Source organism: Zalophus californianus, chromosome 3, assembly GCF_009762305.2.
Source record: "Zalophus californianus isolate mZalCal1 chromosome 3, mZalCal1.pri.v2, whole genome shotgun sequence".
Classification (NCBI taxonomy): domain Eukaryota; kingdom Metazoa; phylum Chordata; class Mammalia; order Carnivora; family Otariidae; genus Zalophus; species Zalophus californianus.
The window spans coordinates 110,282,555-110,301,721 of NC_045597.1; the positions used below are offsets into that span (position 1 = coordinate 110,282,555).

The window sequence follows — 19,167 nt, forward strand, 5'->3', positions numbered from 1 at the left end:
ATGATGGCTCCATTCTCATGACCTGATTACCTCCTAAAGACCCTGCCTCCTAATATCAACACAGAGGGCATTAGGATTTCAACATATGCATTTTGCGGAGGACCCAAAATAAACATTCAGATCATAGTGTTTTCTTGCTACAGACCTCGGCTTGCCTCCATATCCACCTTGGGTAATGATTTTGAAATTTGAGCCCCGGGTTTCATATGTGTAAAATGGAAATAATAATATTACAGTTGCAGTGAAAATTAAATGAGGTATTCAATATATCAAAAGTTGTTAACATTGTGCTTGGTAAGTGTTTAATTAAATGTTAGCCGTTATCATAAATTATATCCATCTCCTCCATCGGAACCATGTTGGAAAGTTAATCTCCGGCTGCTACAAATGCCTCTTCCTTATGCATGTGTATATAATAGTTTTTAAATTCTGAGTATGTTAGTATTTCTATTGTATTTCCTTTGTGTTTGTTCTGTGCCCTTTATATTTCCCACTAAAAGTTAAGATCTTATAATGTCTTTCATACTCCCCAGAATGTCTCCCAATTCCTGGTGACTATTATATTTATTGAGAACGTACTATGTTCAGGCTTCCATACCAAATGCTATTCACTGCAGTGGACTAATGTGTTCATCAATAAGGAAAATGTTCATAAACTTCATACAAAGTCTCACCACCAAAGTGAGAGTATAATAATAGAAACCTGGAGGCCATACAACTGGGTGACTCGGGGTAATTTCAAAGACAAGCTCAAGATTCAGGAAGTCATAATCAGTTTTCAACATTGAGGAAATGTCTGCTCGAAGCAAGCAGGACACTCCTTAGCTTCAGAAGTGTTGTAAGATGACCTGACATAAAGATATATTCTCTGTTGAGTCATTTTTGTTTGAAGAGGTGATCTATGATTATAAATTTTTATTATATGCTAGCAGCGTCCTTGACACTAAACGGACACACTGAGTTGCTAATCACAGCAAGGGTCATTTATTTTCTATTTTGGGTCACTTATTTTCTCTATTGAAAGAAAGAAACATGACAGCTCTCTGTTCATAATGCCAAATTCAAAAATCCATTTTCTTTTTAAAATCCTAGTATCATGTTCCTTCTAACCACATCTCCCCTTTAAACCTAGTATTCACTAGTCCGTTGTTTGCAAGACCCTCCTTAGCAAACAAGACACGCTATCTGTAGGAATCAAAGGTTAAGGAAAAACTGAGCCCCATAACCAGGTTGTATGAGCAGAAGGGTAGATTATGTTCTCAGAGTTGCTAGTGCATTCTCCACGGGCCCTCCTTCCACATAGAACCCAAAAAGCAAAACAGTGTATCTTCCCATGAATATATTATCAGTACTAACTTGACAATCTTGCTGTCGACAATATTGATTGTACTTCACTTCACTCCCCTCCTGTGGTCCAAAACCAGATCCAACACCCTGGGCCCACACTGGGGATGTACACAGCCGCTGAAGGGCCAACTGCCAATGGATCTGGAACAGTCTTTCCAGCCTCGGCACCTGACTTCCTGGCTGCCTCCCGTTCAGGTCTCATTGGTTGATGTGGCAGCTGTGGTTCTGACAATGAGCTTGGTGTTGGGTCAAGTTTTTGTTTGGCTGACTTACTCCCTTGTATGCCATTTTCCTTGACTCACCCTTGATTACAGGGAATGTTCTTTATTACCTTTTAAAATCATATGATATCCATAAGCAAAGCTTTGGATTAGAGTTTTTGAAAGCATTACCCATGACTGATTTTTTTTTCAATGCTGAAATGTGAGAAGAAGGGGCTAGAGCCAGCCCAAACCCTGTGTTCAGCCCAGCAGTGTATCAAATATCATTTGTAACAGAATAAAATGCACAGAATTTTTTCCCTTCCTAGGAAACTGAATGCAATGTCTGCTTGTGTAAACAACTTATAAATGCAAAAGTAGTAAGCGATTTTATATATTAGAAAGGGGGTGAGAAGCTCCCTTTCCCCAAAACTGTGAAAGAATAAATATGTGTGTTATAATATAGGGAATGTGAAATAAAAATAGATATAACTCTCTTGACGTAACAGAGCTCTTATTTAATAGTTATAAGACAGGTCACTTGCAGAACTTGCTTACACAAGGAAAACAGTATCAGGGTTATTGTTTTTTAATTGATTTTTAAAATATTTATATTTATTTATTTATTTTAAGTAGGCTCCACGCCCAATGTGGGGCTCGAACTCGTGACCCTGAGATCAAGAGTTGCACAACTACTGACTGAGCCAGCCAGGCGTCCCTGCAGGTTTTTTAAAGTCATCCCCCTCAGAACAGACTGTGATTATTAATTTCCATAGCACAAAAATTCTGTGATATAATTTATTTCTGCTTTGTTATAAAAAGGCCAAATTGACCGCCAGCACTAGAAATGTTGAAAATAATGCAGTAGTTTGATGAAATAATTCATTTCTTTTGTTGACTCTCCTAATTATATATTGATATTTTAAAGAACTATCTTTGTTGTTTTGTATCATATATATAAGGTATTTAAATATTACAGAAATATATAAAGTAGAAAATAAGAGTCCTGCAGAAACTCTTACATAAACAGTCTGGTGAATATTCCCTCAAACCTTTCTCTCTATATTCTAATGTACGTGGATATAAGTTTTACCAAAATGATAGCATACTATAATTCCTCTTTATGACCTCATTTTTTAAAATTCCATTTAATATTTCTTAAACATCTCTTCCATTTCATGATGTCTAAAACTGTCTCATTCTTTGAGTGAAATATGTACAAGCATTATAGTAAGGGATTCATGGGCTCTGCAACCAAACGGCTTGGTTGGGTCTGAATTCTAGTTCCACCGTTAGTAATGCTGTGATTTTGACACATTACTTAATTTCTCTGGACTTCACTTCTTAAGCCTGTAAAATGTGATATTAACAACATCTACCTGAAAGTGGTTGCTGTGTGGAATGAAGAGGTGTTGGTTAGTGCTTCGTGAGTGAGCAGCTATGACCATGCTGCTGCTGGGGACGTTGGATGTCTTGTTAACCGTGCCATGTTGATGGCATTTACATTGACTGTAGTTTTTATTCTCACACATCATGCAATAGTGAACATCCTTTTGACTACAGTTGTACCAGTGTTGTAAGTATTTCTAAAGGTCAAATTTTGGGAAGTATAATTTTTTAATCTGATTTTTTCAGATTTTCAAATTTTTTCAACTGATAGATATTGCAGAGTGATATCTACAAAACTATTTAAATAAGAGTGAAATAGAGTAAATTTGGGGTTATGAGAAATACTTTATTAAACCTTTTCCCTGGGGCACCCGGGTGGCTCAGTGAATGAAGCATCTGCCTTCGGCGCAGGTCGTGATCCTGGGGTCCTGGGCTCCAGCCCTGAGTAGGACTCCCTGCTCATGGAGAGCCTACTTCTTCCTCTCCTCCCCACTCATTCTCTCTCTTACTCTCTCTCTCTCTCTTTCTCTCAAATAAATAAATAAAATCTTTAAAAAATTAAGAAATCTTTTCCCTATACATAAAAATGCGCAGATTTTTTTTAAACAAATGAGCAGAGGTTTACTATAATACAACATATAATTAGTTAACACTTAGAGTATCCATAAAAATCAGAAACCATTTTCTATGTAATTCCCACTATTCTCACAGTTCTGCAAGTCTTTGAGTCTTTCCCCAGAGAAAGAATTCATAGCAACTTATGTATGTTAACTGTGAACTGTTACTATGATAATCAATTACTATGAACTGCAGAAAATGATATTCAATCAGACAACTACTCATTAATATTTACCAATCAGATATGTAACAAATGTTTACGGAAATTAATAGGTTGAGATATGGAATGATTATGTCATCTTCTATAAGTATGGTAACAGTTCTGGAACCCAAACTGAACACATCACCTGACAACTCTACCCCATATTCAGAACTGAGATTGTTCCAGGCTGCTCTTCTATAGTTACATCAGATCTCAAAGAGGGGGAAGTCATTGTGATACCAATTGCCTTCAATGTTTAGTAATAGATGTTATATGGTGGTGTGAAAGTATTCAGTGAGCTCTGAATAGCAAATAATCTACAACATCAGGAAATGTATATTTATGTCTAGTTCTTTGGCATAAAGCTACTTTGAGACTTTGTCAGGGATAAGAACACGCGATACAATGACAACGTTAAGAGTCATTCGATCTCTCTTTCTCAACATAAGTTCTGTAAGGGAGGAAAAAGTTTTCTTCACTTTCCTAGGTTCTTTGGCTGGTCTAATAATTAAACTGACATGAGACAGATTAACAAGAGAAAAATTTAGTTACATATGTACAGGAGCCCCATAAAAAATATGAGACCCAAGGGCAAATCAAGCAGTCGAGGCTTATCTGCCATCCTGAGCTAAGAAATGGGATGGGGGCCTGGAGCTTTAAAGGGAAGAAGGGTCATCCGCAAGACAACAAGAACAGATGTCTGGTAAGTAGATGTTAGTTCTGCCATGTAGATAGGTCTTTCAGATAAAAGTTACCTTTGATAATAGCTTTCTTTCTGGACCAGGACCCCTACCTAAATTATTTTAGGTAGTCAAAGGAGAGGTGGAAGTTCTCCTTTAGTCTGTTGGATTTTGATTGCTTTCAGCTCAAAATAATCCACGTGCCAAAGCGGCATATTTTGAGGTCACATATTTTGTTCCTCTTCAAGCCAAAAACCTTTAATAATGAAGAGGTTTTGCATCACATTAATAGAAAGGTAAAGATACATAGTATATAGAAGTTTTCCAAAGGTAAATTTGTTCTTATATACAGCAGCAAATGTGTTCTTTATAAAGTTTCGTTTCCATACTCATTGTTTACAACCTTAGAACCTCTGCACAATGGAATTTTTAAATGAAATAAACACTTGAATATTATAATGGAGAATTTTATTTCACCCTTTCTCAAAATAGGTTAATAGGTGGCACTGATATCTTTCAACTTCAAACTCAGTTGAACTTGCCTTTCTAAAAATAGGAATTGGGGGCCAAATAAAAAATTAAATGCACATCTATTTAAAGAAGAGTTATTCAAAAACAATGTTTACTTTATATAGTTTTATATTTAACACATTTTAAACATAATTGTCTATCTCATCTTTTAAACTATAATTTGTCTATAATAATAAAGCCTAATTCTTTGGAAATAATGCTCAGTTAGCATAATTGGCATTTATAGAGTTTTAAAGTATATTATAGAATATTCTGTCACTTGACACTAAATTGAAATTTTAAAGAAAATTATGGAAATAGCTGTAAGGGGAAAATAGTAGCCTTTTAAATCTAATTTGTTATGCACTGCAGTAGGGTAATGGATGCAATGAAAGTTCTTTTATGGAGTTCCCATGTCCAAAAGGTATTTAGGTAGCAAAGGATGTTAAGCAGACCCCCTGCAATCCCCCTTTAACTGAAGATAGCAGGAAATAAGGAATATAGGTCTGTGTCCTCCTGATTTTTATTTCCTTAGGAGTACAACTTATGCAAAGGACACCTTAGGCTGCTTAGCAGATCACAAAGGGTGCACTAGACCCCCTTGCTGTCTGCTTAAATAGAGTGATCTAAAGGATGGCTGAAACCATACTGGGAGTTCAATCCTTCAGGTGGGTCTTTTCAAATTCCAATAGTGAGGAGTTACTGGAGAATTGGTAAGGATTTCACTAGGCCCCAGCAGGTTTGAGATCAAAAGCTTTGGTTAAATAAAAGCCTGTTGGGAAATCTTAAAACCTCTTTGTAATGTAACTTTAAAAAGTTAATACAAAGAACCCTTAGACTGAAGCCCGTAACAGCACGAACAAAGAGTATATCAAAACTGATTCCATTACGAGAGAGAGGACATACAAATTCACTTAATTTAAAGAGCAATCCAGTTATATTACTATGTGAGAGAATAGAACTTATACCATACCATCGAGCCCATTTAGAAGATGTACTCATTTTTTGTTACATATGCCAGACTTTCATTCTTTGTCATTCAGGTATGTTTTTTAAATAACATATATATTCACTTTCTGAAAAGAGAAAGAGCGATGTGCATTTAAATTCACTCTTAAAAAAGATTCTTTTAAAACAAATTAAAATTAAACCGGATGGGGACCCATCAGTCAGTTGGCTATCTCTTTTTCATGGTGTCAAACTGCCAATTGCCCATTTTCCTTAAAATAATAAACCTTCAACTGATATTGATTGGTAGATCATTAATGAGTGCATTAATTATAATATAATTTTTATAATTAATACCAATCCATTTCTTTACAAGTCACACACTTTTATTAGCTGAACTCATCCATTAACAGTTTAGTGATAATATTTTGCTCAGTCAACAACCATCCCCTCAAAAAATCTATTTGGTTTTAATATGTGAATTTTGCAATTAGTTCTGAATCTTTCAAAACACTTTCATGTCTTCAGTGTGTCTCCCATTTTCACCTTAGGTATGTGAGACGGGTGCTTTTAGCATTGTTTACCTTTTTGTTTTTAATAAATAGGGATACCAAAGCATACTGGGTAAGACAAATAATGTGCTCTTGATTGCACAGCCATTTTGAGAAGGCTTGTATTAGAACCTTTAGCTCCCAATGTCAAACCTAGAAATTTTTCAACTGAGCAATGTCTCACAGATCTCAGAAGGTGATTATAGCTTATGTTAAAAGATAAACTGAGGCATATTAACATTAAGAGTTTATATGAGCAACAATTGATTCAAATAGGGCAGCATCCAATCTAGCAGATAGAAAGGAGTTGTGTGGAGTTGTACGAAATGAAAGACTTATAGGCTGAAGGGAGCAAGAACAGGAAGGACCAACAGGCTGAAGGGAACAGGAACAGGAAGTTACACAAGACAAAAAAGGGAGTTGGAGTGCAAGGTCACTTCCCTTTAGGGGATAGCAGGGGCCTATCTAGTACTCATCAGGGGATCCCCAACTGACTGGTTTAAGATTCCATTTCTAGAAAAACCAAAACTGTAATTAGGTTAAGTCTCAGTTTTGGCATCCTGGGGTAATAGAAATGACTCCATCTTGGGCCTGCTGTCTAGTTTTTAACACTTAAGTCACACACAACTGTATTTGTTCCAAAGAATTCTTTTCCAAGTGTGGTCATTATCAATAGCAAATATCCTGAAATTCTCATATTGATAGATGGAGAAACTGTGGTCTGTGTACCCATATTCAATTTCTTATCTGCATCTTCTCTTATCTTCTTTGCTCATATCTTCTTTTATTATTTGCTTCTACCTCTGTTCTTCTCTCAATGTGTCATCTGATTCATGACAGGGAAATGAAAAAAGGAGAGTGGCTCTGGGACTTTCTGTGGGAAAGATATAAAAAGCTTTGGAAAAGGGTCAAGTATTCCTTGAATGAACCATCCCAATGAGTTGGGGTTTTTTTTATTTTGTTTTGTTTTGTTTGTTTTTGTTTTTGTCGTACCAAGTACCAGCAGGCCCTTAAAAAATTATGAACAAAGATCTCAATTGACTGGCTCTACTGAAAACAACAAATTTACATTTGTGAGAATCCTGCATCCTCACAGAGTCTCCACTGAAACAGCTGAGGCAGCACCCCACCCTTCACAGGTGGGCCATCAGACATTGGTCCACTCAAAGCTCTTCAGTGAGCTCCTATGGATGTCTGTCCTGATGGAATGTTGACTCACACAGGTCCTCCATGCAATTTGCTATTTGTGATATATAAAAAACTTTAAATCAATAGTGAAGGGTGCATATGGTTGCTAAATCTTTGATCCCCAAATATGTATATATAAGTACACATTGCGTGACTGTACTTACATCCATATTCCATATGGATTACATATATGCTCATACCAATATAGTTAACTGATGAGGTGTTATTCTGCTCCAATACTGACTCCATGCTCAGTGGGAACTCTGTGACTAGCTTATCCCAGTTGGATATTTCGAATACTTTTATAGACATACTAAGACCTTACTATTCCTGAAGTTATTGCTTAATTGTTTAGTGGGCTTTGAGTTTTTAAATCCATTCCAATGCATATTATAGTATTTGAACTCAAGTCTTGACTTTAAAAAGTTCAAAAATCACTCCTTTAGCAATAAATAACTTGAAGGTAAAGGTATTCTTTGAACCCTTGGCAACCATCAGCAAAATTCTGGCCACTGAAGAGATTATTTTATTTTCCTTTATTATTTTTTTAAGATTTTATTTATTTTTTTTACAGAGAGAGACACAGCGAGAGAGGGAACACAAGCAGGGGGAGTGGGAGAGGGAGAAGCAGGCTTCCCGCGGAGCAAGGAGCCTGACGTGGGGCTCGATCCCAGGACTCTGGGATCATGACCTGGGCCAAAGGCAAATGCTTAATGACTGAGCCAGCCAGCTGCCCCGGAAGAGATTATTTTAAAAGTAGATCCTATAGAACCAGTTTTAGGACATTTATAATTTTGTAGAGGTGGGAAACCTGCAAAGATGACACACAAATTAAAGAATTGTTCCATAATGTTTCTTCAGTGACTACCACAGGACACATGATAGCTGTTTAATAAATGCTAACTGAGCTAATGAATAAAAAATAGATGAACAATTAGAGGACAAAATGAAACAGATGATTATGTGTTGAATTTTTTTCAGTGACCAAAGGAGAAAAAGCAAAAATTAATATCTAGAATTTTTCAAAGTGAAAATAGCTGTCTTTTCTCACTAATAAATAATGCATGTTCACTGGAAAGTCTTCAAATATCTCACAATAATTCCTCTATTAAAGAAAACCAGTTTTAATGATTTAGTATATGTTGTTCATCCATGCACATTGAAGGTTGACATTTTTTAAAACAAAATTGGAACCAAAATATATGTATATTTTGTTAAATGGCTAACTTTAAAAATTTAACAATATATTCCTGGTACCTCTCCATAATACAAGTGTTTCTCTTGAACTGCCTAAGGTAGCTTATATTTTATATATCTGATAATGTATTTAGCTCTTTTGACAGATATTTTGGTTGCATTAAATTTTTTATTCTTATAAAGAACATTTCAATAAATATCTTTTAGTATTTTTCAAGTTCAGATTTATTTTCTTGGCATACATTCTAAGACATGACATGGGCTTAAAACGTTGAAGTATTTTGGTAGAATTATTCTCTAAAAAGGTTGTGTCAGTTTATACCCCCACGAGCTATGTATAAGCCATTTTCCCTATAAATTAGCCTGGAGAGAATTCATTTAAAAAAATCTTTGTTAATCTAATGAGGAAAATAATCTCATTGTTTTCTTTTTTCCTTACTGTTGTTTTAAATCTTAGACTACTTAGGGAACATTTAAATAAATCAGTTATTTGATAAATCACACATGGCTCACCCATGGAACATGTTCAGTACCAAATTGACTTCCCTCTCCTAGCCAACACCTCACTGGAGTGTGTCTTTGCAGTAGATATGAATCAAGGAAATAAGAAGATCTCAAAATTACGTTAAATGCACTTAGGAAAGATCAAATCTATGTGTCAAATCTTAAAAAGCTTTTGATTATTGACCACTATAATTACTTTTCATCACTATTCCCCTCTATTCATGTGGATAATTAAGTAAATGAAACAGTTCACAAAGTATAGACCCTGTTTTAGGATGCATTCTTCAAGTCATCTTGCTACTAGTAATAATAAGACAACTTACCTGTAACGGTTTTGAAGGCTCCGGTGGGATTGTCCACCACACCCTCAATAAGCTGCTGACATGATGTGCTGATGGAAGAAAGAATCTGTGAAACAAAGAGATGTGTCTAAGAATATGCCATCAGCGACATGAATAAAAACCATTTTATATTTCCATAGTCCCAGTCTGTTTATGTGCCAAACCTTGTCATGGAAAAAGAAATTGCACTTTTATAATCCTATCTCAAAGAGTAAACACTGGTCAATATCTCTTGCACATGAAGAATGGCAGGATCTTTGTGGGAAGGTCCTAAAGATGTCATATGTCTCTTAATGGACTTGGTCAGCACTTCCATGTAACCTGCCCCTGGATATGAAACTGTCTATATTTTGAAGGAAAAAAACGTAAAGATCCCCAGCCCCACTATTTTACTACTCATTATAAAAGGAGTGTAGTGAGCTACCTGCCATGTTCACTAAAAGATAGTAATTGTGTTAGCTGTCTATTGTTATGTAACAAATAAACCCAAAGTTTAGTGGTTTAAAACCCTACACATTTACTATTTCACATTTTCTGTGGGTTTGGAATCTGTGTCCAACCTAGCAGAGTCTTTTGTATCAGGGTCTTGCAGTATAGATGTCATCTGGTGCCACAGTCACATCAAAGGTCAGCTGAGGCAGGATCCACTTCCAAGCTCACATTTACAAATTGGCTGGACTCAGTTCCTCACTGGCTATTGGAATGAGAGTCTCAGTTCCTTGCTGGCTGTTGGCCAGAGGTTACCCTCAGTTCCTTGCCGTATGGGTTTTACCAACATGGAAGCATGTTTCATCAAAGCCAGCAAGGAAGTCACTATGACAGAAGTCTTTTATAACCTAATCATAGAAGTGACATCCATATTCTATCACTAATAGCAAGTCACTAGGTTCAGCCCATACTCAAGGGGAGAGGATTAGACAATGTTGTGAATACTGAGAGGCAGGGATCATTGGAAGCCATCTTAGAAGGCTATCCACCACAACGAGTGATTTCTCAGCTGATGGCAATAGAGGAGCCTGGGGGAAAGTAGGAAGGAGAATGCCAGGAAACATGGAGAGGAATTCCTTGGGAAAAGGAGCACAATACCCCAGTGATATACACACTGTCAATAAACACAGGGCATCTGTGAGTAATTGAGGAGCATCTGGGTGGCTCAGTTGGTTAAGCGTCTCCCTTTGCCTGGGGTCATGATCTCAGGATCCTAGGATCGAGCCCCACGTTGGGCTCCCTGCTCAGTGGGGCATCTGCTTCTCCCTCTCCTTCTACCCTTCCCTCCTGCTTGTGATCTCTCTCCCTCTCTCTCTCCTCTTTCTTTCTCAAATAAATAAATAAATTCTTTAAACACACACACACACACACACACACACACAAAATACAGTTGAATCTGGAAGTATTAGTTGCCTTCAGAAAGTGTGTTAAGTCCCAGGTCAAATTAGTATGTACCATGTCAAAGCAATAATGCCTCCAATTATGTGTACAGTGGGAAAAATCGAAACAACAGGATTTACTGGGTGATGATGGCAAAACCTAAGACAAAGACAATAATTGATAACAAAGAAACACAACCTCAAGCAAGAGGGAAAACATTCCATAGCTAATGTAAAAAAGATCATAATTCTTATTGCCTTAAAATGCTGTATCTAACCATTAACAGTGACAAAATGAAAGTAATGACATTCAAAAGACTCTTAATCTGTATTTACCATATCAAACATATCCATATGCCATTTATTTACCACTTGACAAGTGGAAATTTTGAGTTTGTTTTGTCAAGAACATAGACCTAGGGGTAATTTAATGTTTACCCTTACTTTGCACCCACCCCTCACTTTGATAGGATAGCTGGTTCAAGGGAGGGGTACATTTGGGGACCATAAAACAAAATATAGAAAGTATAGCTTACTGATCCACACAGAAGTAAGGGGCTCATTCTTATGATATCTTTGTTATCAGCACAGCTGTTCTAATAAGTTGAGATAATCAGCTAAGCATATGCATGTATGGGTTATATACATATTTTTATGATAACAAAAATGAACAGAGATACAGCAGATAAATTGTCTTAACAGGTTATGCTTGGTTTTCGTGTAAAAACTTACTAATTAATGCAAGTGTTGCGATCATTTTTATGACATTCCCCAAAGATGGCACTTTAAGGGTTATGCCATATGCTGATTGACAGAAGCTGTAATTCCATACAATGAGACTGGATCATATTGTTTGAAGTGAGGTGATATTCATCTCTTGAAACTGATCAAACAGTATTACAACATAATCACGCTGTACGTGGGGACTGCCGAGGTTGATCACCATGTTGTCCTCCTTCCCCTCAGACTTCTCTAATAGAAGTTGTGACATACCACTGCTTCCACATTTTCCTTTAAGAACTGCAAAATCTAAGAAGAAAAAAATCCTGCATAAAATTGTGATTTGGTTATGCTGTGTGAGTGTACATCTGCAGACTGCTTTAGAATAACAAATTTGCTCCTGCTAAGATCTCTCTAAATATACAAATAAACATGTAGTAAGTCCAAGATAAGAAGTGAAGATTCCAAACAAGGTGAAAATAATTCAAATGCCCTTTGTTTTTTTCAGTAAACAGGAAACTTGGAAGAAATGTCTTTTTTCTTTTTTAATACTTTTCAGTGTCTGCAACTCCCAATGATAATTTTTTTTCTAATGTGCCGTTTTGCAAAGCCACTTGATTTTTCTACTGACCTTGGGGCCCTTTTGGTTTCAGATGAAAATGATTAAGAGTCTGTTGGTCTCCTACTCCCAGTTGCTGCTGATCTTGGAAAGAAGGATGAGAATGGGCGTGAGTGAATGATGGTGATTTAGCTACTCTCTTGGTGGCATTCTTCATGGCATGGAGCCCAATAACACAGTGGTTTGTAGAGTGATGAAATTTAGGGACTGCCTTTTTATTATCTGGTCATCTACCCATCTGCCTATGCATCCAGGCATCCACCTATCCAATAGCCTATAAAAGAGCCATTGAGATATTTTGGGAACTATGTTCTGGATAGTTTACAAAGAAATGGGGTGCTCAGATGAGAGTCATCTACTCATGCTGACATTCACTGAGAGGTATGTTAACAATCCTGATTCTCCAGTGTGAGTCCATGCAAGTCTCCAAGATGCCACCACCCTATCTGGACTTTATTCACTTGTGTAACTCTATTCTAATCCTGACCCCTTAGGGTAAACATCCTGTCTTTTAGGCCTAAAGAAACCATGTGGCTCTTTCAGAGACTCGTTGGGATGTCCAGAACACAGAGGCTCTCTCTGACTGGTTACCCGGACACCCACACAGACATCTGTCTTCTGCTGCTCTGTGTTATGGTGGACACCGGGGAATCTGTGAGGCTGGAGGCCTCTTTGGCTTCCCTCAAGATACAGGATCAGGTAGCTCTCTGCTCCCAGATTCCTTTAACCACGGACATTTCTCCAAGCTTAGGTGTGGGAGGGTCAGGCCAAAGTCCCTTCACAGAAGCACCACCAATGTGTAAGCTCTGTGTTTCCCTTCTGGCTGTTTTCTCATTTTCTTCCCTCCTTCAACCTATCTATGGGGTCTTTATTTAATATGAGGTGAAAAACACTGGCTTTTCATCTATTTTTCCCAAATCGTTGGCTTGTGATATTAGTGTCATGCTTTGAGATCTTTAGGGCCTTCATGCTTGATATACAAATACTCAGGATTTCAAAATTAAACTTAAGAATGGACTCTTCCTCTCTCATTCTGCAAGAGAATACATTTCTCAATAAGCAAGTAAGGAAGAAAGTCCTAGCTGCTGCCCCAAGGTGGAGAAGGGCCACTATGTACCCTCTCTCTTACTTCTTTGTCTTCTAATGGGTCATTTGTTGTTTGACTTTTTACTTCCCTTTTCTCCGGATTTTTTTAGAGTTCAGTTGGCTGTTTTGTTTTGTTTTTTCCTAGTGTATTGAATGGAATAGTTAATTTGCTATTTTTAATCTTTCTTCTTTTGAATTATAAATTGTGAAGACTGTCCATGTACCTCTAAGCAGTACTTACTCTACATCATAGATTTTTTTGTTTGTTTGCTAGTGGTTGTTTTCTTTAAATTTGGGTTTTTTTTTTAAGTTTCTATTTTAATTCCAGTTCGTTAACATGCAGCGTTGTACTAGTTTCAGGTGTATAATATTGTGACTCAACACTTCCACACATCAGTCAAAATTTGCAAAGAAATCTAGACACAGAGTACAAATAAGTCATTTTTTTCTGAATACTTCTAAGTTGCTAACCTGCTGTTCTGTAAGCCCCAAACACTTGAATATGTTTTCTACAAATGAGAACATCTTCCTACTTACACGCAACACAACCAGTAAAAGCCGGAGACGAACTTTGATACACTCCTGCCCTTTAGTCAATAGACCACATTCCGGAGTCATCAACTGATGCAATAATATCTTTTGTTACCAAAAGATCCAGTTGAGAATCACAGGCTACATTAAGTTGTCATGTCTCTTTGGTCTCCTCCAGTCTGGAATATTCCTCAGTCTGCCCTGGATTTTTGACTCTCATGCTTTTGAAGATAAATCTAGTTATTTTGCAGAATTTCCTTTGGTTTAAGTTTGTCCGATGTTTCCTCATGATTAGATTCAGGTCACAGTGTCATAGAAGCAAGACTGACTTCCTCTCAAATCATCACACCAATTCATGCATGATTTCAATAACTGATGTTTTTTTCTTTGACCTCTTTCAACCATCACAAAACTGATGTCTTCTAGGCTTTTCCAGCATAAGTTACTTCCCTCCCCTCTTGTGGGGAAGTACTTTGAAATTATATAGATATTCCGCTTTCATAAAACTTAGTTATTCATTAATGTGGTATGGTCTCATGGCTTCCTGTTTTACTTAATATTGTAAATTCTATAAGCTATTATCATATTACTATCAATATTAATTTTGATACTCAAATTATGGCCAATGCGGTCAGTAGGAGCCCCTTTAAGCTGGCTTCTAGGGCCTTTTCATATGTCCCCATCATTTTTTTTTTTTAACCACTTCATTGGTTTCTGGCACAAGGTCCAGGTTCTTCTTGTACTTTTCCTCTCTCCAGCCTCAGAATCGGCCATTTCGCTAGGACGTCCTATTTCCTTTTATGGGACAATGGTATTTAGAAGCCAAGATCTGTGTGCTGTATGTGCTCATTGTTATCAGAGTGTTGCTGCTTCCAGGCCCTAACAGAAGATAGAACCAGGAAGTATATGTATGCTTATACCATATATTTACATCTAAATTTATTTCTATCTATCTATACATATTGAAAACCATGAGTTCATGCTGACACTTCCAAGTTCATGTTTACTCCAGTTTTTTCCCTTTCCATATACGTAACTACATTCTCTATTAATGAGAAGCCTAGCTTCCATTCTTCTTCATATATTTACTTATGTGATCAACCTCACTTTATGCAACCAATCTCCTATTCACACGGCTACGCCTTCCCCACACAGATGCCCTCCTTTTCCTGCTTGGGCTCTGATTTCTTCTGTGTGGACACTTTCTCACTGGGTGCAGGCTGATTCTCACGCCAGAGTGCCTGCCATCCCTGGTGGATAGTCTCCTCATCCTTCTTGGGCTCTGATATCCTCCTCTGAGCCACTGCAGCTCCACCTACCTGCTTTGTCACCCTTAAGAGCATTAAGACTGAATTGTTCGAGAAGGGGAAGAAGTATCACTCAGTGTTTGCCATGTAATACTTGTATTATCCTTCAGTTCTTCAAGTCATAAATTAGTTTATGTGTATTTTGCATTTTCAAATGGATTTTTGTTGTTGAGTTCTAATTTAATGACATTGTATTCAACTCTATTTTCTAATTTCTACATTAATCTTATTTAGATCAGTTCTTGTATTTTTTGAGACTTCTTTGAGACCCAGTGAGTGATCAGTTTGGCGAATGCTTCACGTTTGCCTCAAAAAATTCATATTCTCAAACTTTTGGGTTCAAGTTTCAATATATATTGATCATAACAGGCTTATAATTTGTCCAGATTTTGTATATCCTTACTAAGATTTTTGTTTGCTTGATTTGCCAATTACCAAGGTAAGAGCCTTAAAAATATTTTCACTGTGATTGCATGTTTGTCCTTTTTTTCCCCTAAAATATGATCAGTTTTTACTTCATGTATTTAGAATGTATGCTATTTGATGAATACAAGTTCAGAAGTAGTATATCATCCAGGTGACTTATTCCTTTTATCATCATGAGCTGTCCACAATTAGTTATTCCTAACAATGTTTCAGTAATGATTTTTGTCTTAAAGTCTGTTTTTCTGATATTAATACAGCAGCACCAATTTTTGTTTTTGTTTTTGTTTTTTAGTTGATATTTGTCTTGTGTTTCTTTTCATAGAACTTCACTTTCAAACTTTTTATATCCTTAAGGCTTGAATGCCTTTCAGTAGAAATTATTTACCTAAATGTTTAAAATACAAATTCAATCTTTTAATATCTGTTTTTAGCTGGGCAACTTTAGGTGGTTTGTATTTATTGTAATGTCTTCTGTATTTGGATTTATCTCCACCATTACATTTTGTGTTTTTATTTATTTTTATTTTTTATTTTTTAACTATCATTCTGTTTTCCTTCTTTCTTGCTCTCTTTTGGGTCAATTGAGTTTATTATCTTTGAAAATTTCTTCTTGTTTGGAAATATACTTTATTTCCATTCTTTTACTCTCACTTTGTCTAAGGTTAATGAATATGTTTACCATCTTTTTAACTAATACAAAAATGTAATGACACTTAAAATCTGCTTATTCTCCACTTGTCTTATTATTGTTTTTCAGACTTTCATATCACTTTGCTTTTTACAAAAAAGATAATTTATTGATTTCTAAATTTCTTATGACACATTCATATACATAAAAAGAAATCAAGAGTTAAAGAATCATAACCTCTGTCCAGTATCTAACTTAAGAAATAAAACTTCACTTACATAGTTGAATTACCCAGTGTAGCCCTCCTCCACTCAGAAGTACCTACTGCAAAGTCAAGAGATGTTTCATCTTGCTTTTATGCCCCAAATGGTTACTTTTATTATTTTATCCAGAAAATGCTTACTTAGACTTATTATGTACTTACCATTTTATTTTGTCACTATTGCATCTTACATCTCATTCTTGTTTGGATTCAACTTCTATGAAGAACATTCTGACTTCGTTCTTTCAGCAAAGTTCTGTGAGTCATAAGCTTTCTCACTATTTATCTGGAAAGAAGTATTTGCTTTTGACCGCATTCTTGAATGATATAGGTGTAGAGTAAGAAATGTACATAAATATAGAATTGTTGATTGGCACCTATTTTCTCTCAACAGTTTGCAGGTATTATTTTATTTTGCCTATTATGTTGCAACTGAGAAGTTTGTTGTCAATTTCATGAGCATTCCTTTGTAGATAATCTGCATTAAAAGGTTGAGGTTTGTCCTATTCCCTTTATTAAATCCTTATGAAATTCTACTACAAGGGATTTTTTCATTCGAACTTCCCTTCGCGTATATATTTGTGTGTGTGTGGAAATTATATATACAAATATATGTATAACCTCAGATCTATTTTCTTTACAGCCTCAGATTTACTTCCAAGTTCATGAATTCCACATAAACTATATCTAATATGCCCTTAAAACCACTGATTGCATTTAACTTGGAGGGCAATGTTTTACATTTCTAGAATTTCTAATTGGTTCTTTATCAAATCTGTATGTATCTTGTTTTTAATGCTTTTATTTTTCTTTCTCTAATGCTTTAGACATTTTAAATCCATATGTGTTACAGTCTCTCTGATTATCATTACCTATCATTATCTGATAGTTTTGTAGTTCCTGGGAGTATAATTCTGCTGCTTTTTCTCTTTTCTAAATCTCTCAAGGTGGATTGTTACCTTGTATGTTTTGGAATTTTGAATGGTGAGCTCATTTTTGATCGGCTTCAGCTGGAGACATCACATATGGCCTGGGATAAGGTTATATAGCACTAGATTTGCTCTCAGTTTGCTTCTGCTGGGAATACATTGACATCTCAACCTGGAGTCTTAGAAGCCATGCAGTTTGAACACCAAGCTCACCTGATTGGTGTTCAATCATACAAATCACATGACATGTCTGTGTTTACAAATTCTCTGGTAAGGCTTATTTTCTACCTTGCACCCAAGGCTAGATAGCTTACTTCCTTGTTTTCTCTTTGTGCTAGTTTGCAGATTATTTCCTATCATTTTACTGAAAGAGTAGCCCTTAAATGATCCTGGATTTTTGTAAGCTTCAGTTTCAACATCCCTCCCACCCCCCCCCCCCCCCGCCATCGCCCTCAGAATTTCCAAGGCCTTGTTTTCTGTGTATCTCTGAGTATGAAAATGAAAGCTCCTAGGCTAGGGTGATGGTTCTGAGACATAACCATCACCCTAGCCTACCTCAGCTTATTTACAACCTGCCTTGTTAGTTCATGTCATTATCACATGGGGTCTCAGTTTGCTCTTCCTTTGGTCCCTGGTGATGTTTCTTATTTTCTTGTGACCTCAACTATGGATTGAAGAGCATTTATTTTATTGTATCTAGAATTTCAGTATTTGTAGTGGGAGAATTCTTAGGGTATCTACACCATAATAATCCTGTTACTGGAAGTCTCTTCTTGATATCTCATAGGCATCTCAATTTGCCACAAACCATTCTGGTGGGCTTCCTCACAAATCTGGATCTCTGCCAGGGTTTCCCATCTCAATTTCACAAACCAGAAAGCCATTCTGACCTCTCCTTCTCCTTCATTGTCTAACCAGCCACAAAGCCCCCTTGATTCCTCTACTGAATATGTCCTAAACTAATCCACTTGTCTCCATCTCCACTGTCCCAGCTTTAGTGTAAGTCACCACCATCTTCCCCTGTGACAACCTCCTAATTCTCCATTATTTATACTGTAGCCAGAGAAAACTTTTCTAAAACCAATCTGAAAAAATTTACTTTCCTGCTTAAAACTATCAATAACTTTCTATTGCTCTTTAGATAAAAAAATTTTTAAATCCTTAATATGGTGTATTTCATATGGCTTATTCACCTCCATCATTAATTAATCCAACAAATATATACTGAGCAGCTACTACTTCTAGACATGATACTTAGTACTGGGCTTGTAGTGTGTATTAATTTGTTATAATAAGCTGAATGTTTGTGTCCCCCAAAATTCATAGTTGGAGTCCTAACCTTTGATGTGATGGTATTAGGAAGTGAAGTGATTAGGTCATGAGGGTGGAGCCCTCATGAGTGGGTTTAATGCCCTTATAAAAGAATTCCCAAGGATCTCGCCTGCCCCTTCCATCATGTAGGAACACAGCAAGAAGATGACGGTCTATGAAAACGAAGTGGGCTCTCACCAGACACTGAATCTTACCAGACACTTAATCTGGGACTTCCAGCCTCCAGAACGATGAAGAAATTTCTGTTTTTGATTAGCCACCCAGTGTATGGTATTTTTGTTAGAG

At 36.5% G+C, this 19,167-nt stretch overlaps 1 protein-coding gene across 4 annotated transcripts in view; it reads right to left on the minus strand.

The window, feature by feature from the left end:
• GTDC1 (glycosyltransferase like domain containing 1) overlaps nt 1–19,167 on the minus strand; it is a 478,402-nt gene that overhangs the window by 58,189 nt on the left and 401,046 nt on the right. For 2 of the 4 annotated variants that reach the window (XM_027591202.1, XM_027591201.1), the window contains exon 12: nt 9,658–9,742. In XM_027591202.1, the coding sequence (XP_027447003.1) occupies nt 9,658–9,742 (85 nt within the window). Of the gene's footprint in view, nt 1–7,198; nt 7,320–9,657; nt 9,743–19,167 lie in introns of those variants that run through there. The other 2 variants (XM_027591200.1, XM_027591206.1) reach the window with 2 other exon arrangements.